The sequence below is a fragment of the Vigna umbellata genome, chromosome 2 (assembly GCF_029865625.1).
Source record: "Vigna umbellata cultivar VRB3 chromosome 2, Vumbellata_1.0, whole genome shotgun sequence".
NCBI lineage: Eukaryota > Viridiplantae > Streptophyta > Magnoliopsida > Fabales > Fabaceae > Vigna > Vigna umbellata.
This window is the reverse complement of record NC_142166.1, coordinates 37,727,272-37,752,964: the sequence shown is the minus strand read 5'-3', so window position 1 is coordinate 37,752,964 and position 25,693 is coordinate 37,727,272. Positions and strand designations below refer to the sequence as shown.

At 33.5% G+C, this 25,693-nt stretch overlaps 3 protein-coding genes across 3 annotated transcripts; all 3 read left to right on the top strand.

Annotated features, from left to right (window-relative positions):
- The first annotated feature begins 1,967 nt into the window (after positions 1-1,967).
- SS1 (glycogen/starch synthase, ADP-glucose type) lies at positions 1,968-9,057 on the top strand. The gene is made up of 15 exons (XM_047322541.2): positions 1,968-2,397; positions 2,667-3,046; positions 3,160-3,237; positions 3,327-3,451; positions 4,265-4,346; positions 4,876-5,049; positions 5,227-5,308; positions 6,245-6,336; positions 6,418-6,480; positions 6,551-6,640; positions 6,944-7,068; positions 7,175-7,283; positions 7,358-7,413; positions 7,950-7,989; positions 8,545-9,057. Exons 1-15 carry the CDS (start codon positions 1,983-1,985, stop codon positions 8,698-8,700), a joined length of 2,067 nt encoding a protein of 688 aa, XP_047178497.2. The 5' UTR covers positions 1,968-1,982; the 3' UTR covers positions 8,701-9,057.
- Positions 9,058-13,104: 4,047 nt separating this feature from the next.
- Positions 13,105-14,415, top strand: LOC124845447 (SNARE-like superfamily protein). Its single transcript, XM_047322548.2, has one exon. It carries the CDS (start codon positions 13,450-13,452, stop codon positions 14,104-14,106), a length of 657 nt encoding a protein of 218 aa, XP_047178504.1. The 5' UTR covers positions 13,105-13,449; the 3' UTR covers positions 14,107-14,415.
- A 6,612-nt stretch (positions 14,416-21,027) lies between these two features.
- TAP46 (2A phosphatase associated protein of 46 kD) lies at positions 21,028-25,253 on the top strand. Its single transcript, XM_047322547.2, has 9 exons — positions 21,028-21,254; positions 21,332-21,454; positions 22,749-22,835; positions 22,967-23,071; positions 23,160-23,321; positions 23,712-23,747; positions 23,836-23,907; positions 24,278-24,555; positions 24,824-25,253. Exons 1-9 carry the CDS (start codon positions 21,174-21,176, stop codon positions 25,071-25,073), a joined length of 1,194 nt encoding a protein of 397 aa, XP_047178503.2. The 5' UTR covers positions 21,028-21,173; the 3' UTR covers positions 25,074-25,253.
- Positions 25,254-25,693: the final 440 nt, after the last annotated feature.

Here is a 25,693-nt window from a genome sequence, read left to right as displayed (position 1 = left end):
ACCATTTATAAATAATTTATCTTGACTCTTCCATTAAATACAATTATTACATAACATAGACACTAATAAAAGCTTTCATAACTTTCACAACCTCCTGAAAACTTATTGATAAATGCAATTAGTTACATATCCATAATAAAGCACTCTCACTTCTGTTTCTCGCCTTTTATTTATTTCTTTCTATTATTTTCAATGACTTGATAAAGAATAATTCTCACACACCCTACACCGCCAGTGCAATTTTTTTCTTAGCTAGTTACATCGGGATATGAAACTAATGTTTTGTCAGAAAAGTAATTAGATAGGCGTGGAAAATTGAATGGATGATGTATATCGCATTAAATTAGATAATTCACCAACATAGACATTATGATGTCATAAATAAGATTTGTTATATACATACACATATGTAATTATTATTACAATCTACTTTTTGTCCCAGAATTATTATTGCAATAATATAAACAAATTTATTATAAATAAAAGAATAAAAAAACTTAAAATTTAACTTTTTAATATGTGACAAGATGATAGTGATAAAAGTACATTTAATTAAAAAGTAACGATAGACAAACACTATAATTTTTATTTAACATCTATCCAATACCCAAAAAATAGTATTTTTATTTTAAAATATAAAATAATTTAAAATGAATGAAATTAAAGAATAAAAAAATATTTTTATTAAGTGTGAATTTTCTTAATTAAATCCAATTCAATAGACATTGCGGTATTTTAACTTGTCAGTCTTCGCACATCTTATGATTTGATGTTCTCGTAACTTAAGCAAGAGACGAAAGAGTCAGAACAACAAAAATAGAAAAATAATTACTAAAATTAAAACTAATTAAAATATAAGTATAACTATATTATTAACATAGTTTTAGATAGTGATTATGTAGAGAGTAATAATATTTAAACATACATGATATTCATTTAACAAATATATTATAAAAGTAAAATATTCATAAAAAAAATAACTTCTATATTTGTAAAAGGAAAAAAAAATATTTAAAGAATAAAAAAATATTTTTATTAAGTGTGAATTTCCTTAATTAAATACAATTCAATAGGCATTCTAACTTGTCAGTCTTCCCATATCTTATGGTTCGATGTTCTCGTAACTTAAGCAAGAGACGAAAGAGTCAGAACAAAAAAAATAGAAAAATAACTACTAAAATTAAAACTAATTAAAATATAAGTATAACTATATTATTAACATAGTTTTAGATAGTGATTATGTAGAGAATAATAATATTTAAACATACATGATATTCATTAACAAATATATTATAAAAGTAAAATATTCATAGAAAAAAATAACGGAAAAAAAATATTTAAAGAATAAAAAAATATTTTTATTAAGTGTGAATTTCCTTAATTAAATCCAATTCAATAGGCATTCTAACTTGTCAGTCTTTGCACATCTTATGATTCGATGTTCTCGTAACTTAAGCAAGAAACGAAAGAGTCAGAACAACAAAAATAGAAAAATAACTACTAAAATTAAAACTAATTAAAATATAAGTATAACTATATTATTAACATAGTTTTAGACAGTGTATATGTAGAGAATAATAATATTTAAACATACATGATATTCATTTAACAAATATATTATAAAAGTAAAATATTCATAGAAAAAAATAACTTCTATATTTGTAAAAGGAAAAAAAAGTAAATAATAATGAATGGTAGTTTCAAATAGCTGTAAAATATTTGTGTATGTCAAAATATCATCATACACACGTTAAATTGATTTGATATTGTATATGTAATATAATTATAAAAAGTTAAACTTTTATATTTATAATAATAATAATATTAATAATAAATGATAGTATTAAATAAATTAAAATATAATTAATCGAAAAGTAACATTAATTTAACACAGACTACTCGTGCAAAATGGAAAAAAGGAAATTGTCTACGGTGGTATATGGTTTTTTGGCGCTTTTTCTGGATCTGACTCGTCGTATCGTATGTTCCTCTTTCTAAGTATTAGTTGCACGTCATGTGAAGTGTGTAGTGTTACAGAGCCTCTTTTTGTTCTTTTCTCCGCCAACTTTCCTTTGTGGTTCACGATCCCTTACCTCCTGCATCAGACTTCTCTTCTCATGGACTCTCTGCAACTCCATGCTCTTCAACTTTTGCATCCACGCACATCATCACCATCAATAAGCCAACCGCGTTTCCCTCCTCCATTAAAACCAAATTCTATAAATCTCAACTTCCGATCGTTTTCTGCTCACACGGGTGCCGCTGCTTCTCAAGACGGACCCTTTGCCTTTGAAGAGAAAATTTTCACTTCCCCCAAAGATGATAGAGCTCTCGTGCTGTCCAAAGAAACCGACGATTTTGGCTATCTCGTTGGCTTCCGCTTGACTCCTGAGACTGGTTTTCTACCTTTCTTTCATCGCTTTTTCATTCCCATATTAAAAAAAGTTTTTTTAGTCATGTTTTCATTTTCATGCATGTGATAATCTCTCTGGGTTTGTTCTAATTCCATTAAGTTAGTTAAACTCCTCTGCTTTTTAATAGGATTGAGAATATGGTGTATCTATGTTATGTTACGATGACAATTGAAGAATAGTGTTGCATCCATCTAGTTTCCTTTAGAGGAAGTTATTTGTTTGATCTTTGAAGAGTTTTTGAATGTGTCACAGGTCTTGACGAGTTGATGAGTGTGTCACACGCAATACCTGGGGAAAAGTCTAGGATAGACGAGGTTGAACAACTTGGGATTAGGGAAACAGATGAAGTGAAACCTGAGACTGGGTTGTCCCTCAACATTGTTTTTGTGACTGCTGAAGCTGCGCCCTATTCCAAGACAGGTGGTCTTGCTGATGTTTGTGGCTCTTTGCCAATTGCTCTGGCGGCTCGCGGGCACCGTGTGATGGTTATCACGCCCAGATACATTCATGGTACTTCTGGGGACGCTAAGTTTTCTGGGGCAGTTGATCTGAAACGAAGCATCAAAGTGCCGTGCTTTGGAGGTGCTCAAGAAGTTGGTTTTTTCCATGAGTATAGGGAAGGGGTTGATTGGGTATGCTGTCTAGAATTTTTGGTTTTAGGCTTTTGTTACTATTGAGTTGTGCAAAACCATTTGACTTCTTACATTCTTAGTCGATGATGCTTAGAGTTGCAACCTTGTTTCAGGTATTTGTGGACCACCCCTCGTTCCAGAGACCAGGGAATCCGTATGGAGACAAGTTTGGGACTTTTGGGGATAATCAGGTATATTCTTGTTAATTTTAGCTTTGATACTAGATTACCATTATACATTCAAGAATAATGATAAACTTCTTTCTCTTTTGGTTTTACAGTTTCGGTTCACTTTACTTTCCCATGCAGCATGTGAAGCGCCATTGGTGCTTCCATTAGGGGGGTTCACTTATGGAGAAAAATGTTTATTCCTTGCTAATGATTGGCATGCCAGCCTAGTTCCAGTGTATGCATATCTAACTTTATCCACCCTTTTACCAATCTCGCTTTTTCTCCCCTTCCCTTTTCTTTTGCAAATGAAGAAGTACAATGTGTTTTTCTCCAACCATATTATTTCTGTCTGATGTTTTTCTTTGTTAAAAAAAAAGAGCAAATACAGTTGCATTGTTAAAGACTATCTTTCTTTCAATGGCTCCACTGAAGTCATGCAATTTCGTCTTTATTTTGGAAACTATTCATTTCTCTTTCTATAATTAGATGAATTATGTCTCCTCTCATTACAGATGCTTCAATTGCACTACCTTCTAGAGATCAAGATGTGCCATACTTTAGTCCATTCAGTTGTAATGTAAACAAACTTCCTAGGGACCCTTTTTCCCTCTGACATTCTCAGCATCATAAAAAACCATTATAGGGATGTCTAAAACTTCATTTCATCTTATGAAAACCTGAAAGTAATTAGAGTTTTCTTCGTAACTAGCTTTCTGTGCCATTGAAAGTTGAATAGGAAAGGAAATGTCCTTAGAAGACTTGTTCATAGTTGCTCACAGTCACTAAGAAGGTTGCTTATATTAAAATGAACTAAAGTGTAGCTTGTTTTGTCACTCAAGAAAGTATAATTTTTGAAATTAGGGGAGTGGGAAAGGTAGTTTAAGCATCCCTTAGGTGGTGAGTGTAATTTGTCCATTTAGTTATAATTAGGTTTCATTATGGCATACGGCTTTCACATTTTAAAGTTTTCTTTGGAGCTTGTTGTGATTTATCTTAGAAAATATTATTGTCTTACTGAGGATGAGACTAGTACTTGATTTTGGTGCAGACTTTTGGCATCCAAGTATCGTCCACATGGGGTATATAAGGATGCTCGAAGTATATTAGTGATACACAATATAGCACATCAGGTAATCTGTTTCATTTTATTTTATTTTACTGTATAGAGATATTACCAAGTACAATAACATCGTGCTTTAATCTCTCTGTTTCTTAAAATGACATTTCAAGCGTCACCAACAAAACAGAGGTCTCTATAAGTTCTATTTTATACTTTCCATCTAGATGCCCTCAGCTTGGCTGCCTATTATTAGTGTTCATTAAGTCACATGCTAGAAATTAGAGAGATAGATCCTGAATGGCCAATAATAAAAGTTCGTCATTAAAAACTGATATTATTACTTGTATCTATGTGTGAGGACTTTATTAATATGTAAAATACTATTGTGTTGGTTGTTGTCACATTGAAATGAATGATTTGAACATGACTGTCGCAGTGCATGCAAATCAAAGATGCTAATTTGTGTAGTGAACCGTCTTGGAAAATAATAGTCTTAGATATGTAATGCTACAAATAGGTTCCGCAATGCTTTGCCAAATATGATGTTTAGTCATTTATGTGATTATATCTGCAAAGAGGCTGATGAAATCATATGTCAGGGAGTGGAACCTGCAATTACATACAGTAATTTGGGGCTACCTGCAGAATGGTATGGAGCACTGGAATGGGTGTTCCCTAATTGGGCAAGGACGCATGCTCTTGACACAGGTGAAGCTGTCAACTTTCTAAAAGGGGCTGTTGTTACAGCTGACCGGATTGTGACAGTAAGCAAGGTAGTAATTCCGCAAACTACAAATTCTGCTCTCTTCTGTTTTATCGTGTCAAATATTGGGTATTTCTTTACCACCCACCCTGAAGTTAAAACCACACATCAGCGTGATATCTAACAAGTGTATCGTATCTACTATGTAATGATATTCAATGCATAAAGATCTGCCTCTCTTTTCCAGGGCTATTCCTGGGAGATAACTACCAGTGAAGGTGGATATGGTCTACATGAATTATTAAATAGTCGAAAAAGTATTCTCAATGGTATGCTTTTTTTAACATTCTCTTTCTTATGGCATACATTTTGAAGTTCATCCTTTGAAAGATTCATTTATGACTGAAACTTTAGAGTTGGTAACATGCGGTTCGTAAAGCAACACTAATTCTTTGAGAAAGTTAAACCCACTTGGGCCAAATAATTATCTTCAGTGCAGATCTGCATCTCCTATGAAGTTTCGGATTATATATTTTATACACTTAGCCTCGATGTTGCTGGCAGTTTGACGCTCGTAAAAGTAGCTTTATTTCAATGTCTTACGAAAACTAATCAATGGGTGGTTAGTAAATTTGTTTATTCTTGTTAAACAGGAACCTTTTGATCTTCTCAATTTAACAAGCAATGCATATCTTAAGTAGTTTTTTTCTCTGTTGTGAACCAAATCCTATTCGAAAGCTCAAAGCAGTATTTCATGTTTACTCGATTTCATAGGCACTGTGTGACTTGAAGTTTTCTATTGAATTGATTAGAAGACTTCATATTTGTATATCTAATGCAAAACTTTGTTGTTTGGCAAATGCTAATGCTGCTCTGTACTCGCAAAGTTGAGTTTTCGTTTATTTTGCTTGGCAATCTTTTTTCTTGACTTGTGGCATAGAATCTGTTGAAATGATACTGGCCTGTATTTTGATTAGGAAATTGTTGAAACTCGCTCAAATTTATTGTCAGAATAATATCGCCATTCGATTTCACAAATTCATTAACTCAGCATAAAAGGAATTGTTATTTTCCGAAACACCACAAAATCTAGAAGCTTCTTTTGTCTCTATTTTTTTCATGATGTTTCCTAATGCTTTCAGCTGTGCAAGTAATTCTGAGTCAATGTATGTGAATTCGAAAGCAAAACAAAAACTATATTGTCAATTCGTTACTCAATGATGTGCCTTGATGCTCAAACTCATTACAATTTTATTATTGACTAGGGATCACAAATGGAATCGATGTCACTGAATGGGACCCATCACGTGATAAACATATTGCTTTCAACTACTCTGTTGATGATCTTTCCGGGAAGGTTTTACATTTTCCCTTTGTCACCCTTCCTTTGTATCTTATTAGCTGAAATCTTGTTATCATAATTATTCGTAATGTACAGGCGAAATGCAAGTTTGCTCTGCAGCAGGAATTGGGTCTTCCAGTGAGGCTTGATTGTCCATTGGTAAGTTTGCTATATGCCATGAAAATTAGTTCTCAGCCTTTCTGGTATTGACTATTGCTGAAACTTGCAGATTGGGTTCATTGGAAGACTGGACTACCAGAAAGGTATTGACTTGATCCGCTCGGCAATGCCGGAGCTCATGGAAGCTGATGTTCAGTTTGTAAGTTATTCTATCTGTTCTATAAATACATGTTGTGGCAAGTAATTAAATCCATGGCGTGGTGATATATAAATGCAGGCTGTTTACTTGTAGAGTATAAAATATATCTTGAGACATTGCAGAGTATGCAAACTAAAATTTTAAACATAAAATAAAGCGATTGATCATTTTTCAAATGCAACCTCCTTGTATGAATAATTTCATTTTGAGAGAAATTGAGGCCATAACTTGTGAGTTATGAGGAATGTGTTGTATGCTTGTGACCCTCCTATATGGTTGACAGTCTCTTGTTATTTTTCGTAGGTAATGCTTGGTTCAGGAAACCCTATTTATGAAGATTGGATGAGAGCAGCAGAGTCAACTTATAGAGATAAATTTCGGGGTTGGGTGGGATTTAATGTTCCAATATCTCATAAAATAACTGCAGGGTAATCCAAAAATTTACGAATCCTTTATACGAAAGATTGAAGTCATTAAAAATTTCCATACTGAATCTACATCAATATGCTTCTTAATGTATTCCTGGTTTTTCAGCTGTGATATATTGTTAATGCCATCTGCATTCGAGCCCTGTGGACTGAATCAGTTGTATGCAATGAGATATGGAACTATACCCGTCGTTCATGAAACTGGGGGCCTAAGAGTAAGTCAAGAAAATATAAGAAATTGACTAGTTCAACATGATTTCTTTGCCTTAACGCCTTTCTCTTTATTCAGGATACTGTTCACAATTTTAATCCGTATACTGAAGAGGGCAAAGCTGAAAGCACTGGGTATGTTGTCCATGAGCTTTGATTTTTTGTTCTTGTAATATGCATTGCAAATATTTTCTTAATAAACCTAACATGTCTTTGGTCCAAGTGAAACGAACACAGTTATATCATAGTAAAAACTTAGAAATTCCTGGCTGTGAATCAAAGAAGTAAGAGATTGCCTATGCTGATTACTAAGTATAATAGCGTGATTAGAAATAATTTAAATTTGTAAAAGTAACGTAAGTCTAATAAGTGATCAGATAAACCTTCATAAGCCTGGATAAAATGAGACATGTAACTCTTCCTATTACAAGTTTTACGTTGTACGAGCAACCGATTAGGTGGTCACAACTGTCAACTGGAGTTGTTATAGGAAAAAAATATGTAAGTAAACAAAAAGCAGGGCCGTTTATTCAAACTTAGTGTTCTGCAACTATAAACAAACAGTTAGCTTTAACAATATGTCAGATGTAACGTAATCCCAGGACTCAACTAATACAAAATGAATATGTTCATCATATATTGTTTGACATTATTTTGAACTTCATTGACAGGTGGACATTTTCTCCACTAACAAAGGAGAGCATGTTAGCGGTAAGCTTGATTTCCTGCCATTCAAATTCGTTGTTTTTATATTAAGCATACTTTGACAGCATCTTAATATATTTAATCTTGATGATTCAATATAATGTTCGTAGTTGTGAGTGTCATCATTTTCCTGCTGTATATGGGGGAAGTGGAAGCTATAAATATATATGGATAATCATTCTTTCTACCAAAACCTATATAAACTTGTCTGAGCTCATCGGGTTGCTACACTTGGTCTACTGAGAATCATGGCATGCTTGGCCTAGTTTACTATAGCTGATGAAATGGTTCTTTGTAGGGATCATTAATCTCTATTTGGCATTGTTATCATTGGGTTGGCTTTCTGAATCTTGTGTCGGCCTCTAGATGTTAAAAACAGCCATATGAAGTTACTAAAACATCAAGGAATCTGTACCAATCTCATCTAACAGTCCATACAGTCTATGGTGGACATGTTGGAACGTGGAACTATTTGCTAACTTTTTCTCATTTTTTTGTTCTCAGAACATTGTTTCGCCTGTTTTGTCACCATGATGTTAACTTTTTTACTACTTTTGACAGGCTCTAAGATATGCCATTCAAACATACAAAGAACACAAGTCTTCGTGGCAGGGATTGATGATAAGAGGCATGACAAAAGACTACACATGGGTAAATGCTGCTACTCAGTATGAACAAATCATCAACTGGGCATTCATCGACCCTCCCTATTGCTGAAATGAAGATTGAGTAAATGATCAACGCAAGGATTTCTTCAATAACAGGCTACTTAGAGGATTATCATGCTCATAATTAAGTCTTGCTGATAACAAAAGGGAGACCATAATTTCTTCCAGGGAGGCAGATATAGGGTACATAAAGTCAGCTAGGCATTTCAGAAAGAATTTTTTTTTACACTGATCGAAACTACAATTTGTAACCACGCCAATAGATAGTGCTGGTATAAGTTTTCTACCTTTTTGTTTTTGTACTAGAAAAGGGTTCTAGAAAAGTTAGTTGATGGGACACATTGGAATGTATGCCATGTGAGACTGTGTTTATTGGCAATGGTTAAAAGTGTGAAAAATTACGAGAGCTGTGCTATTGCGAGTGACCGACATGATTTGTAAGATGCGTCAAACTGTGTCTTGTGCATGCATCTATTCGGTATAATCCAGAAGCTGACCCCACTTTTTGCGTTAGAGTTGTTTAGGCAAATCCCCAGCGGCCTGCAACCTAGTCATTATATGTGGTTGGGATCCAAAGGGTTTAACTTAAAACTTTAAGATATACATTACTCATATATAACTGTTTATGCAACGAAACTTGTGGGGATTCAAGATATCTAATATGTTTTGATTTAATTAAGGTTTAAATATCTCAAATATTTGAGTATTTTAATTAGGTACTTGTTAATTTTAAAATTTATGTTTTTTTTTTATAAAATCATATTGTTTTAATATGTGTGTGTAAACATTTAAACTTAATTCAAAATATGCAAAATTATGATTTTTAGCATTGAGAAATAGAACAAATAAGAAAAATAATGAAAACATTCATGTTTGATTTTATTGGAAATGAATTGTGTAACATCCCAAAAATACAGTAAAGACCATATAGTAGAATTAATTACATTTAATGATAACCAAATCAGTCTTACAATTACAGGAATTAAGCTTGCAAGTGACCGAACGACCTTTCCTAACTTTACAGAATTTACAAATGTTCAGTAAACAAAACGACCGAACGGCCAAATATAAGCAGAAAGGAAATGGGGCGCTCGTTCTAAAGCAGCCCGCTAACTTAGCAAAACTAATACATAACCGAACATACTACTGTTCGGCCTTCACTTCTACCTCCACTAAGTTTGCATCCTCCAAAATTTCTTCTTCCAGCGTTTCCTCAAGCAACGCCTCCCCATCTGCTCACATCCACAAGGATGATCATCGCATAGACAGGACGGACGTACAATGACGATCGACAACGCAATGAAAAACGAAAGGGTAAGCTTATTGAATTTAATCCAAGTAAATAACACATTTCATAAACATATCAATCATGTCAATAAATTCCAATATATAGTTTAACTCATTCAATTTCTCAATCAACTCCTGATACTAGACAGACCGTCCGGACTGTATGAATCTTGTGTAGCTACTACGTTCGTGCACCCAGGTGGTGTAGTAACTGGCATTTTAACATCAGCTGCCATCCGAGGTTAGTCCCTTCAATCCAAAGTACCCCTAAGGACTAGGACCTCCTGCCGTTCCCACACATGACATACTCCCTCTACGTGAGGACGAGTACTCACGGAACATCAGGATGAACGTCGGCTAAGCTTTGTCCACATTCATACATTACTAAAATTTCAACTTTCATCCAAGAGTCGTTCCTCCCTGGGACGCTCGTTCAAAATCCATAACATAATTTCATCTCTTGAACTGTTCGCACATCATAATACATTCTTTTATTTACATTTTCCTTTTCTGTTCCACTTCCACAAAAAAAGCCGAGCGTCCAATCCTCTTCATAACGAGGACGAACGTCGAGAGTGAGACTGAAAGAACTTCTTTTCCGAAGGGATAAAGCTGACCCATCTTTTATGACGAATGTCATTACAACTTGAATCAGTTAAATGAACTGATTCTAGAACGATTCAACTTATACTTAGAATAATTCAAAGACCAAGATTCAGAGTCAATTCAAATAAATGGAGATACCAAAGACGAGTACTAAATGTACTAAGTACAATTTAGTTAGAATAACCGACTGCCAGTAAATGACCGAACGCGATACGTGAATTTACTGAAGTTTAGGACGAATGCTATTTAAGTTCATGGACGAACGCTATTAAAATTCAGGACGAACGCTATTTCAGCTCGTTGATAATTACGGAAAGAATGAGCGTTCAGTATAGGACCGAGCGCTACTTATCACTTACATTTTTGGGACGAACGTTCGGTATAAGACCGAGCGCCACTTAAGACGTACGCTTTGGGTCGAGACCCATCACTGATTCAAAATCATAGAAAGAGGGATTTATATAAGACGAGATGGTAAAGTTATGTTTTTAACAAAAAGGCTAAGTGTCCGAATGTAAAATTTCAAGCTTCTCAAATTCTCACACAACACTCCGGATATCTACGTTTGGCCGAACGCTCAAACATAAGACTAACATAAGAGGGCGTTCGTCCTCAGCTGGACTCCTTTCCGAATGAAAGAATTCTATTTATCAAAAGAGTTACTAAGAATACCGAACGGTCAAGGACCGTTCGATAACGAACGTTCATTATCATAGAATTTCATAATCAAAACCTCTCTTACAGTAATTCATTTTCCAGTATAAACTCTCATACATTTAACTACTCATACCATAGCACATTTCATAATTTTCCTATATCATCTCATCATCAAAATCATATACCAAAGATCAAATAATACAGATTTCATGCTTCATAAAATCATGTAACTTCATACATCACAACACAATACAAGAATTAAACTTAATAAGCTTCCCTTACCTGGATTCGTGACTGAAACGTCTAATAATTTGACTCGTCCACAACAGTTTTCTACCCTTAACGATTCTCTTAAGTTCTTCACTAAATCTAACCAAAAGAAATGTAGAAGAATTTAGCTGATACCCTTGCATGCAGCCAACTGTTGGTTTGCATGTAACTCAGAAACGAGCGTCCAGAGTCGAGAGACTTACCGGTTTCAGAACTGGGATCTATTCGGTTCAGATTGAAGCTCTCAACTCCGAGGATGCTCCTACGGTTTCTGAATACGAATTGGAGAAGATAGTGGTGAGTTACAGTAGAGAGAAGGTAGAGTTTCTAGAGAGAAGGTGGAGGAATTTGAAAGTTAAAATCTTGGGGAAGAAGAAGAAGCATGCAGAAGAGTGGGAATGGGAAGAGGGTTTTCTGAAAAATCATTTCTCTTCCCACGTAGGACGAGCGTCCATTCTCCTGCTGCCACTTGGACTCCACTAATTGATTCCAGATTATCATTTAACGACACCTGTCGTCCGTGTGCAAAATTTGGGTGCGTTTTTAATGAAATCCGACAGGGTTTTTAGGCGCATTAAATGCGATTTAACAGGTGGGGTTTGGGTGTATAATTACGGGTATTACAAATTGTAAAACTGCATGTTTGTAGTTTTCGGCGTTATTAATATAAAAGAATAATTTAAATTTAAAATTCAAAAATATTAAAATTCGGTTTCTTAAATTTTTTTAGATTTATATTTTTTTTTTCAGGTTCATATTCTATTTGAAATAAGAACGAAATGACTTATTGTATTTAAATATAACTTTACGTATTTTGAATTAGTTAGCAACTAAAAAACATACATGACTATAATTTGTAAAGATTCTTTTACTTTTATTATAGCTTTTAACTATTATAATTTATTTATATATATGAAAAGAGAAAGTTCAAATTACGAATATGATAATAATTATAAAAAAATTGGATCATAATTATTCATTCAACAAAGATTTCTCACAAAAATGTTAAATATTTTCCTCAAATAAATAACATTTTTTAAGTAAAAATGTTCAAAGATCAATTGAAACTGAAAAAAAAAACATTGATTTGGGTTAGATTTATATTGAATTGAATTGAAACATTTAATTTGAGTGATTTAAAAAAAAAACGAAAACTAGTTGCAAACATTCATAATTTTTATTCGTCCATAATGTACGCATACAAAACCTAATCTAATCCAATATACTGTGAAGAAGAAAAAAATGAATCAGATTAGATGATTGGTGTAACCAAACAATAGAACTACAGTTATTCTCTTAAATTTCCATAAATCTAAAATTGGTCCAACATAATTTTTTTTTCTATATTTAAATTCCTTTCTAAAAATGGAACAGTTGTGATATATTAGCTGCAGTTGCGACTAAAAATATAGATGCAGACGAGAGAGAAGAGGAGAAGTACTGTTGAACACAAAAGTTACTAGGAAGAGGTTATTTGGGAACAAACAAGTGTACGTTGATGGTTAGTGATTGCATTGAAATGAAATTGGTATTATAGATTTAGTATTTTGTTGAATATTGTAATTCCTGATGGTGAAAGATGTGACATAGTTTATTGTTATTATTAAATGAAAATGTAAATTGGTTTAGAGAGATTGGCGTAGAGGGTAGTTTATGATGATGGTAGATATAAAAAATAGAAAAAAGTGGAAAAGAGAAAGAAACGAAAGAAGGTGGGACAAGAGAGGAGAAGTTGGTAATTTAGAGGTTAGGAGAAGGACACTTCGGTATGCGGTGTGGTTGGGCGCGGTGCGCAGCCAATCCCATCGCATCATCGCCTACCCTCGCCACTCCTCTCATTTTTAGTAACCTCCGTGCCCAAACCAAAACCCTAATCATTCCTATTCATTCTATTCCGATGCCATAGAAAATAAATATTAATAATAATAAAAAAATAAATCAAAATTCTTGATCCCAGCTTCAGAAGAATTGAATTACCATGATTTCCAATCCCGAATTGATCCACTACGCCTGCATTGCTCGATCGGACACCATTCTGGCCCAGCACCAGAGCGACAAGGAGCCGAACATGGAAGCCCTAGCGGCCCAATGCGTGGCCCAAGCCCCGCCCAACCACTCCCTCTACTCCCACACCGTCAACAACCGCACCTACACCTTCCTCATCGACCCTCCCTTCGTCTTCTTCCTCATCTCCCACCACACCCTCCTCAAATCCCAAACCCTCCCCTTCCTCCACCGCATCCGCTCCTCCTTCCGCCAAACCCTACCCTCCTCCGTTCAATCCCACCACCACTTCACCCCTCTCTCCTTTCAGCCCCAATTTTATTCCATCTTCGACCACGCCCTCACCAACGATTCCCAAGACCGCGCCCTCAGATCGGAACCCCCGCTCAACCCTCCTCCTCAGGGCCTCAAGAAGAAGAAGAGACCCAACGATGCCCCCGCCACGCTCGATGTCTCCGACGACGTTTCCCTCTCTCCTCTCAAGCACCAGCCCCACGACCGCCACACCAAGGCCAAACACGTCTGGAAGAAACACGTATGGGTCCTCCTCCTCCTGGATTTGTTCGTCTGTGCCGTCCTCTTCCTCATCTGGTTGTGGGTCTGTAGTGGCTTCAAGTGCATGACTTATTGATCCCACTTTTCATCTCTCCAACCATAAAACAAAGGTTCTCCTTCTTGTTCTTGTTCTCGTTTCGGCTTCGGTTTTTTTGTCCCTTACTGAGGGATTCTTAGCTTCTTGTTTTTTCTTTTTGATTCACACTTGACAAAGTTGCAGACTGCAGGGCATAAACATGCATGCATACCTGTTATGTATATGTATGTAACTGGGGGGTTCTGTTTGTTTCTTTCCTTCTTTTTTGTTTCCACTTTCCATTGGGAATTTCCTTCTTTTTCTTAATGGGATTTGCATATCAATTATCAAGATCATCTTAACTTATCATCGGCCGTGCTCGATTGTGCAAGATCACATATTCCAGGCGTTCGTTATCGTATACTTTTTTTACCTCCTTAACATTGTTCGTACTTTAGCTTCAGCTTTGTTTAAGGTTTATCTCTTCAATTATTTACTGATTTTGTTATTTGCTCTGAAATTTGGTAGATGTGGTTGTTTCATGCATGATGTTGTGAAGGATGCAAATCTGTTTTAGAAATTGCAGAAGAGTGTGTGATTAGTTTTTTTTAATTCTGTTTTCATTTTTAATTAATCAAATGAAAATCTCATGTATCTCATACCAATTTAGGGATCTATCATCGTCTCAGTTGTCAGAGCGTTAATTTCTCTGCAAGATCATGTGATTTGTAAAAGGGTTAACAGTTAAATTGTTGATATTGGGAGTTAGTTAAAATTGTAAAAAGTATTCGGAAATGTTTGATTGGTCAGTTTAAGTAAATGTTATGAAAGGTTGGCTTAGGTTAGGTTGGGATTCTATGCAATAGCTTTCATACCATAGTGAGATACAGCACAAACAGAGAGAACTTTTTCTGGTACAAAAACTGAAAGTTTGAGCTCTCCTCGACCAACCCAAATGAGAAGAGGAAAGGAAAAGTTTAGCTATGTTGTCTTTGGGGTCGGTGTGGTGGGACTGGGGAGTGACAATTTCTGTGCTGGCACATTGATGTGTCCAACTATGGACATCTTTTATAGGAAGTGTTCTTACATTGGTCCATGATCGACAAATGGGTTCAGTTTCAGGTGCCATCACATGGGCATCCGACACGTTGCAACCGTCTAGAGATAAGGCAGGATGGAAGCTTGGTTAAATTACTGATATATCTAACAAATCCTTAGGAAAAAAATATCTAATTATTGCGCCAAGTTGGCACCCTAACTTCAGATCTAATGAACATTTCACATTACCCTCTGTGTCATACCATAATCTGATTACTAATTATTGATGATGTCATATGTTTGAAATCAGTATCTAATCTCAATCTAATTTTATCTTTTTTTCATTTTTCTTTCATCTTTTACTAAACATTTAATGGCCCTGATATTATGCAGATCACCTAAAATATATAATCAACTAACTAATCATGCATCATTTGGTGCTTATGACACCAATTTCCAAGAGGAAATGTTTCTTTTCCTCCAATAATTTGGAAAAAGAAAACTTGTACACATATTCTGCTATTATTCTCTAATGAACTGTAAAATTTTATGATGTTAATCTACAAAACAAAATCCAGGATGTGATAACAGTTGTTCTTGTATGACAAATTTATTTAGTTAGCTTTATTGTATTTTTTTATATACTATTTTTCATTCTATTTGTATTTATTGTTTTATTTCTGTTCACTTTATTTATTATCTATCATTTTCCTTACATGAAATGGATTCACGGTGTAAAGTTCTGTTTGTTACTAACATATATCTTACTAGTTTTTGCAAGTACGTTGACAACTTATAGTTACGATGATGTTAAAATATATTCAAAGTGTAGTTTGCTAACAAGTTGTTCTCTAATTGAGGATTTAAGATATGACCTGACAATGTAATTCTTTTAACAAATAAATAAATAATTGATGGAAATCGCAATTTATAATGCACGAAAATAATTGAATGTCTGATTTGAAATTATGGGATGTGGGAAAAAGCAGCAAAACTAATTATTTTCTTCCTTTGTTCATTATCTACAATATTAAAGTAATGATTAAGAGATAGCAAGAAAAATAGGTTTTTTCATTAAACGAAACAGATTAGTCACATTTTTTAACATGCATGTCTTAATGCTACCTAACTCACTAGACTTTCTCGTATTCTGCAATTAAATGACAATACCATCGATACTTGTTCATTTAATTGTGTTGCGTGCGACTACATCTTATTTATCTCGCATATAGATACACTACATTGTTCTTTTTTCTGGTAAACTTCTGCGTTTCTTTGTAAGATTCTATAAAACTTGCCTTATATATATATATATATATATACCTATAGATTTGCCCAATAAAGGACTTAAATATTATATTCACAATTTGAGTTCGACTGAAATCAAATAAAAATATGATTAGAAAAGGATTATATCAAAACTGTTTTACCTATTTTTTTATATTAATTCTGGATCAAAATTAATGATATTTCCGCAAATAAAATCATACAAAATTACCACCAATCATTTCTAAACTTCATCATAAAAATAGACAATGGGTTGTCTAGTAATTCTGTTATTTTTTTCTCTATATGAATTTTCAAAAATTTTATTACTGCAGTTTGAGAGGGACTTTGGTTGAAATTATTGCGTTAGTAGTTTAGTGAGCGTACACCGACATAACTATTTCTATTGAATTTGAATAATTTAATTCCGATAATAAATCTTTGACTCTTTCTTACTTGTGCAATATTTAATACATGAAGAATAATCAATATTTTTAAAGCATTTAGCTTCTTTTTTATGCAAAACAAATTCTAAAACCCATGCAACATTGTGATCTCGATATTTCATGAGTTCCTCTATTTATGATGGATAAACACAACTTTATCCATATTTATCTCCTATATCTAAAAGAAATCAATCAAAGTATATGAAGGAGAGTATTTTTATACACACTTTCTTTCGTTAGAACTATGAAAATATTATCCTATAACATGTAAACTATAACATTTAGAAAATTTCTAAGCCTTTTCGAAAGAAACAATATAACTATGAGAATAGTTGTATTGTGGATGGATAAACACAACTTTATCTATATTTATCTCCTATATCTAAAAGAAATCTATCAAAGTATACGAAGGAGAGTATTTTTATACACACTTTCTTTCCGTAGAACTATGAGAATATTATCTTATAACATGTAAACTATAACATTTAGAAAATTTTCTAAGCCTTTTCGAAAGAAACAATACAACTATGAGAATAGTTGTATTGTGGATGGATAAACACAACTTTATCCATATTTATCTCCTATATCTAAAAGAAATCTATCAAAGTATACGAAGGAGAGTATTTTTATACACACTTTCTTTCAGTAGAACTATGAGAATATTATCCTATAACATGTAAACTATAATATTTAGAAAATTTTCTAAGCCTTTTCGAAAGAAACAATACAACTAGTTTGCTTCGCACAACGAATTTGGATTTTCTTTCCTAATTTTCACAAAGATTTTTTCAACATCATTTGATATCCGATGTTCTTACTCGTCACATGTTCAAACCAATAAACACATAATTTCTTGAAATAAGTGTATTTTATAAAGATTTTTGGAAATAAAGAGTTAACTTTCTCAAATTACACTTGTAACTTATTGCATGCAAAGATTTAGTTTATCTTGTGGTTTCCTATCACTTTGCCTCTAAACAATGTTCTACGACTTCCTCATCCAATGGAAGTGACAGAATAACCTTTCATCACATCGTGATAAAGAGAATATAAGTGTCAAATATCTTTATCAAAACATTATATATATATATATATATATATATATATATATATATATATATATATATATATATATATATATATAGTTTTGTTAATGAGTATTTTAATTTCTAAATGGGTATAAAATCTTTCCGTTATTATTAAGTTTCAAGTGATTATTTTACCATTAAAAATATAATTTTAGGGTTCAACTTTATTATAAATGAGAAATAATTTCACTATAAATATGTAGCATTAGAAATTTATTTGAATTTTTTTCACATTTATAAACTAAATTAGATTTTTAATTTTTTTAAGAACAAAATTGGTATCATTTAATAGTAAAACTAAATTGGTCTTTCACTCTTATTAATAAAATAGTATTGAGGGCATCTTTTTTGACTTAATAATTTATTTTGTTTCATCATCTTTAAAAAGTCTCAATTAGCTTACCATTTCAAAAACCATTCAATATATTATTTTTCATCAACCTTGCTAAATTGTCTAACAAAAAATGATAACATCATTGATAACTTTTTTTTTCTCTCTTTAAACTCCTATAATTGATCAAACTCAAAGTTTAGGAGCTGCTTTCCACCTACGAGTTCCTCAATGAAGACACCCCTATTGTCTTAGGTTACATGATCTTAACCTTGAAAATTTTCATGGTGAACCTACACAACATTAGTGAATGAGTCAACAAACTCTATCAACTCGTGAACAAAGTTGACCACAAAATTTTCATTCCTGGAATGAAATTTTGTTGAGATTTTATGATATTTTTGTGCGAATGAAATATTATATTTGATTGATCATAAATATAATTTAAGATCCTTCTTTTTTATTTAGATTTGAATTAGAAAATTTGTTATTTTTTAATTGAAAAAGAAAAGCTTGTAATTGACAAAAAAAAATTAAAAATCAATGTTTTTTATAACAGCAACAATATGCGAAAATGTACAATTTAGTTAGAAAAATTTGATTATTTTTATGACCAAAACGATGTGAGGATGTCGCACCAGTTTCATGCTGAAACCTTGTGCTTGATTTGTTTCACCAATCACTCTTTCTTCAACTTTTTTTTCTTTATGACCTTGATGGCGACGTTGTCATTGGTGAAAAATTGGGAAATGTGTTGATCATAGTGCAACTAATTGGGCCAAGAGAGGACGAACATTCTGAATTAGTGGAGATGGGAAGAACCTAGATGAGAAAGATTGATGCTTTTGAGGAATATGGTGTCCGACAGACATACCAAGTTCCGAAGAAAGCATTCAAAGGGGTTTAAAATCTTCATGGTGCATGTATAATGAAGAAGAAGAATACCCACTAGAGTGACATATGAAACAGATGAAACATGAAGTAGAAGAAGAAAACAAAATCCCTAATATATTATTTTAACATAAACCAATTAAATTTTGTCATGGAATCTCTTAATTTAATAAAAATTACACATAATAAAACAATTAACATCAACATATTATAATTGTGCGACACATCAGCATCTGTTAACGACGTCTGTCAACACTTAACAGAAATGACTTAATTGTTACGATTTTTTAAAATTTAGGACCCAATTGAGACCGCTTTCAACAAGAGGACTCACTTGAGATTCCTTAACAAATATGAGGATCATCCAAGAGTTTAAACCAAAGAAAAATTCTAAGTTTCCCTTAACAAAATCCAATAACCTCAATGTTGATAAATATTTTCAAAACTTAATATTAGTTTAGAGATATGAGTGGTTTAGCAATTGCTATAGTAACTTACAAAAATAATAAGTTTATGTTTAACAAAATTCAACAACCTCAATGTTGATAAATATTTTTAAAATTTAATAATAGTTGAGATATATACGTGGTTTAAAGAATGCTATTGTAACTTGATATACAATAATATAATATTAATAGATGATTTTGTATAATTATTCACATAGAGATTTCTAGAATAGCTTTAAACAACTTTTATATTAGAGAATATTAAATATAACAATGAAAGTTGCTTAAAAATAATTGAGTGGCTAGACAAATAACTCTTATAAATATTATTAATATTTAGTATGGGAATTATAACAAATAAACATATAAAAACAAACAATATCAAAACAACAAAAACTAAAAAAAGAAATTCATAAACTAATGAGCAAAGTCGGAAAATAAATCCTATAAAAGAGTTAAAATACTTTAATATGGATCCAAACATTATGGTCTAAATAACCTTGTGAGCTTCGATTTGAAGCTTGAGGTAGGGGTGACAAAACAGGTCAATTCGATTCATTTAAGTTTGATCGAATTTTGGCTCGCCAAGAACGGACTATAGTTGTCTAGTTTATGCTCTTAAGAATGGGTTGAATTTTACAACCTAGCTCGTTGAGCTGTCAGGCTGAACTGGGCTCATGCTGAACTGTTAGTACGAGTTTTTACATTTGAATAATTTATCACTTATTTGAATATAACTTTACTAATGCTGAGTTGCCAAGCTTGCGGGACTGGTTCGAGTGTTGTTGTGGGCAAGGAAAAATTTCTTATATTTAGGTTTTTCAATGATTACAGACTATCGAGTTGTTCTGCTAGGCTGGTTAGGCCGCTCTAAGTATTGTTATCAGTGAGACTAAGTTCCTTACATTTAGGTTTTTTAATGATGTTGACTAACCTACTAGATTACCGAGTTGAACTAGATGAGTTGTAGCGAACTACCATATTAAAGAGCTTGTCTCAATTTACTTTTCTTTTTTTATTGGAGTGTCCGCTAAGCTTAGTCTTTTTTGCCACCCTTACTTGAAAGGTTGTATAAAACAGTTTAATTTTTAATTAATTTATAATATTAAATATTATTACATATTTAATTCTAAATTAATAAATAATAATTATCAAGTTTTTTAAAAATTAGTTTACTAGAATTAGGATGGATATGAATTATATTAACAATGAAAAATTAATAGTTATATGATAGTTATACTTTAGTTTTTCAATGTAGGACACAATTCCAGAGTTGTTAGCATTCCATATGTCCTAACAAAACATTCACTTGACAGTGTTAACTTATATTGATTATTTTTTTCAGAAAAGTAGGGCCAAGTTAAAAATTTTAAAATTAATAAAATAAAATTTTAAAAAAAAATATTGCGAGAATATTAAATATTTGAAATGACGAGGTTTTACTCGAGGATGCATGTGTAGTGTATGTATCGTGTACCCTTCCACATACAATACAACAAAGAGAGAAAGTTCCCTTCTTTCTTTCTCGCGTTCTCGATAGTTCTAATTTTCTCCGTAAACTCTGTTTCAGATTTGCAAATAACACAAACAACCATAGGGGGAATCCAAATCCTGCCGCAGAATGGAGGACTTGCCGTTGCCGGCGCTCTTCGAGCAAGCGCGCAAGATCCACGCCGACGCCACCGAGTCCGCCGTCGACCAGGTATGCTATTTGGATGCCCCTTTGTTCTGTTTCTGACTTTGGTTCTCTAATCGACATGCTTCGTTTTTGGGGTTCAGGAGGTTGTGAAGAAGGGGTGCCAGGCCCTGCATAGATGCGAGGACATGGTGAATAATCTAGGTTTGTTCTCTTCCAACGAGACCAAAGAGGATATCAGCACCGCCAATCTCAAGTACATTCTGGTTCGTACTTCTCATTACTCTCTCCCAAACCTAATTTTAATGGTTGCTTCCTTCCCTTGATTCTTCTTCTTCTCCTTTTATATGTTTTAGTTTATGTATGTGAAGTTTTAATTCAAGCGATTGTTTAATATATTCAAGGAAAATCAGTGGCAGCATGAACTATCTAGGTCGTGTTTGGAAGAGTAAAGCAGGCTGTAGTGGTTTGGAGTTGTTTTTGCTTCTTAGCCAAAGAGCCGTCTCTTTAGGAGTGTTTTGGCTTATAAAATAGAATGGATTTTCTGGGACGGCCCGAATCATATTCAGTTTTTCAAACTCCTAGAGTCGTAGAAATTAAGTACATCGAGAGTGGTTAAACAAACCATCAAAACATGTGGGTTGAGGTTGATTAACTTTATAATGCTTTTAGAGTGAAATACAAGCCACTGAGCATGCTATGTAATAATTTCTCATAACGTAATAAACTATTATACTTTTTGTTTTCCCCTATCTTTCTGCATGAGGTCTACCTTGACATTTTAAAATCTATACCCACATCATAAAATATTGATTTGCAGTGCCCAAACAGTGCAGACAGTACTTTCCAATGCATTATACTTCATTGTGAAGCATCCTACACTACCGATCTCAAAACGACAATTAACTACAACTGATTCGTACTGGGAATCTGTTAACAACATATCCAAAATGGAGGAAAATGATTAGTGAAGTTTCTTTCATTACCATCATTGAAAGTTAAAACTAATTTTTGTTGTGCATCTATTTAAAGTTCTTGTTTGAATCGTTTGGAATTTGTATTACATTATACTCTTGAAGGTAGATTTCATGCTAGGTATTCTGTCAGTTTAGTAATTTAGGACAGTATTTACTCTCTGATAAAATGTAGTTACTTTTTATGAAGTGCATTTGATAATGAATTTTTTTTTTTTCAAAAGCACTCTGCTCAAAATCTCTTGTAGAAAGATTTAGTGGTGGATTTTCTAATGGAAAAAGTTTCATCATGGGAATGGTTGTTTACTCTGTTTCCTGCTGTGCTTTACATAAAGGAATTTGCAACAATTAATAATGGAAAATTGGTTAGTGGTTATCTATCATCACTATGCATTTCTTCAACTGATTAGTTCAATCGAGCATAAGAGTATGTATGAATGTGGTAAGGCTGGACACATGCACTGCCCATGGGATATTTCCTTCATTTGTTTTAACTTCTAATTAGTACTGATTGTCAAACATAACTGAGCAGTTGAAATGGATAGCCTTTTACTATTTCATTAATTTCTTGTCATAATTTCCTCAGGTTCCATTTTATCTTGCGGAGTTGATGGAAAAAATAGCACAGGAGGACAGGTTACAGATTCTAAAGGCTTCCCAGGCAAAGTTAAAGGTGAGAGATGATGACCATAGAAAGGAAACGCCTTTCACCAGCAGCCAATTCAACATAATACGTAACATTACTAGTTAAAATTTTGAAATATTCATTTCAATCAAAGCTTAGTGAAGACATCCTTTTTGTAGGAATTTATCTCATTTTGTGAAGCAATGGAGCTGGTCCCAAAAGAGGAGTTAGAATCTTATATGGAAGGAGCACCAAAAACTGTTGTGGATCAGAGAGCTAGGAAGGTGTTATTTTTTCTACATATTTTTGTGTAAGTTATATATCATGATTTGTATAGATTCAGGCGCTGTAAGTTTGTATCCTGTTGTGCAGATTGCTAGGTTCAAGCGTCAGAGAGCTGCAGAATCAAAATTATTAGAAATAAAAGAGCGAAAGGAACGGCGTGGACGTTCTACCAAAGCAGCTGCCCTATCCACACCTGTTGAGGCAGGAGAGGAAGAAGTATTGGATGATGATGGTGAAGAAGAAAGAGAGGTTTGTGTCTGATCTGCTATTTGTTTTGTGTGACACTGTTAGTATTCTGTTACTACTATTTTGTGAGCATATGCTAAATGCGTGTATAGCAGAAAATATGTTTTAATGTGATTCATCTGCTTCACACTATATAGGCTTAAATTCTGCTTACCTCTGACAGGACAACATATGTACTTAGTGCACACTGGGTATGTTTAAAGGGTTTGGTTAAGTTCTTAAAAATTGGTTGCTGGGGCCTGTATTGGTTATACATGTACTTGACTGTGGCTTATGATTTATGAAATAGATTTTAGCTGTTTCAAATGCCTGAAAGAATGTGTTTGTGATTGCAATATTGTGATTCCTATGAAGTTTGAGTTATATCTGCTCATTCATTTATTTATTTTACAGGCTTGGACCACCACCATATCTTTGGCAATTTGTAAGGTTGGTTTGTACTTATGTAGCAGTTTCTGTTTAAAATTTTTATTTCCATTGTTCTCATGTTTATCTTGTGCCATTTGATTGAACCCAGGCACTAGATCTGCTGGATATGTTGAAGAAAGAAGACGAGATGCTTTCTGCTGTGAAGGATAGACAATCCAAGGTAGTAAAATGCTTGGTGTGTCAAATACTTCTGAAGTACTGATGTGTTTACCTAGTCAGCTGTGGGCTTGTTGCTACCATTTTACATTGGTATTATTACACAGTGAAATATTTACTATTTTATGAAATGTTGTGTTAATCAGAACTTAAAGACATGTTATAAAGTAGCAGAAATTGATACTCGTTAACTTTATTAAGACATCATACATGTTGTGTTTCTGAAGCTAATGCTAGAACTCAGACCAAATGTAGCACATACAGTTAAATATAATAGACAGATTATATTTTAAATTGGAACAGAAAATTGTACATTTTTTCTGACTTATATTTGGTTTTATTTACTATTGTTTGTCACTTTGCCATGGTTTTAGGATGGGGCTGAGTTCTCTAGGGATGTTCTGGATGAACGTGCCAAGAAAGCAGAAGCTTGGCATCGTGATTCTGCAGTTCGTGCGCGGTACACTAAGCCCTCACCACCAATCACATGTGCCACTTTTGCCCAAGATGTGCTAGAAGGAAGAGCAAAGGCTTCACAAGCACACGATCACAAGCACCAACCACTGATATTTGGACCTGCCAGCCTTGTGAATGGAAGCTTAACAACAGAGAGAGAAAGAATGGCAGCTCAGGTCTTCCAACCTAGTCATAGGTACACATTATCCCCTTTATCAATAAAATGCACGCTGCCTGGCTAATGAAAGGCTTCGGAATGGGGAAATATTAGTGTGTTTTAAGCAGACAATCATATGCTTGAAAAGAGATGAAATATTTTTTATTTCCTTGTAGTTTTCAGTGTTCTATTGCCTATGGTTGAGAGAAGTAACTTGGTTGAGTTTTACAAATCCTATGGGAACAAGGTTTAAGTTACTGTCTGGTTATGTTGTTTTAGATGCTAAGTTGAAATTTTTTTTTGGAAGGATGCCAACTATGAGCATTGAGGAAGCTGGACTAAAAGAAATGGAAATAATGAATAAATGGCAAGAGAGAAATGTCAAACTCATGGAAGAAGCCAATTCATCTTGGCACAATGATAGGAAGTCAAAGCCTGGAGAAGATGATGATGATGAAGATGACGATGCAGCACAAGAGAAAGCAAGGGCTTGGGATGACTGGAAGGATGATAATCCACGAGGTGCAGGAAATAAGAAACTTACCCCTTGTGGGTAAACTGAGTTCTTCCCTGTCTTGAGAGTAAATGGGGTTGGGATAAATGTTTTTGGACGAAATCTCGTAATCTACAGTTAATATACTCACAACTTGTAGTTGATATACTCGTAATTAGATTGTGCAAGATTTTACGTGGACCATGATTTCATTTGATTATATGTGCATATTCTAGGAGTGCAACTATGGTCTTACTCGATCGTGCTCACTTTTGTTTTGTAATTTGCACCAAAGGTATGCATTGTTAATTGTTATATCAACCGAAGCTCATTATATTAACAAATCATGACAATCTTTCTTATTGAATTACTGAATAATTTTTTCATTATATCCAGAAAACAGATCCTTTTCTCGCTAAACAGCAAGAATTAACCATTGATCATATTCTCTCTCTCTCTTTGTTAATTTCTATTGCAACAGCCATCATGGTTCATATTTTGCAGCATTGTGGCTGTAGAGTATTTTGGCTGCAGAAGACCAAGGCCCTTTGAATAATAATTTTCATCTGTTCATTGCAGTGACACCTCAAATTTCACCTTTTAGACTTCCGTTATCCAAAATTAGTTCTCATTTCACTGTAAAATTGTGAGATGACGATGAAATTATTAATGCTACCTATTGGT

What these genes read in the sequence shown, in the direction of transcription:
- LOC124845447 (XM_047322548.2), top strand. Translation starts at nt 13,450, where the DNA reads ATGATTTCCAATCCCGAATTGATCCACTACGCCTGCATTGCTCGATCG.
- TAP46 (XM_047322547.2), top strand. Translation starts at nt 21,174, where the DNA reads ATGGAGGACTTGCCGTTGCCGGCGCTCTTCGAGCAAGCGCGCAAGATC. An exon ending in TGGATCAGAGAGCTAGGAAG is followed by an intron (nt 23,072 to 23,159) that starts GTGTTATTTTTT and finishes CCTGTTGTGCAG; the next exon opens with ATTGCTAGGTTCAAGCGTCA. An exon ending in GTCTTCCAACCTAGTCATAG is followed by an intron (nt 24,556 to 24,823) that starts GTACACATTATC and finishes TTTTTTTGGAAG; the next exon opens with GATGCCAACTATGAGCATTG.
- SS1 (XM_047322541.2), top strand. Translation starts at nt 1,983, where the DNA reads ATGTTCCTCTTTCTAAGTATTAGTTGCACGTCATGTGAAGTGTGTAGT. An exon ending in TTGATGATCTTTCCGGGAAG is followed by an intron (nt 6,337 to 6,417) that starts GTTTTACATTTT and finishes CGTAATGTACAG; the next exon opens with GCGAAATGCAAGTTTGCTCT. An exon ending in ATGAAACTGGGGGCCTAAGA is followed by an intron (nt 7,284 to 7,357) that starts GTAAGTCAAGAA and finishes CTCTTTATTCAG; the next exon opens with GATACTGTTCACAATTTTAA.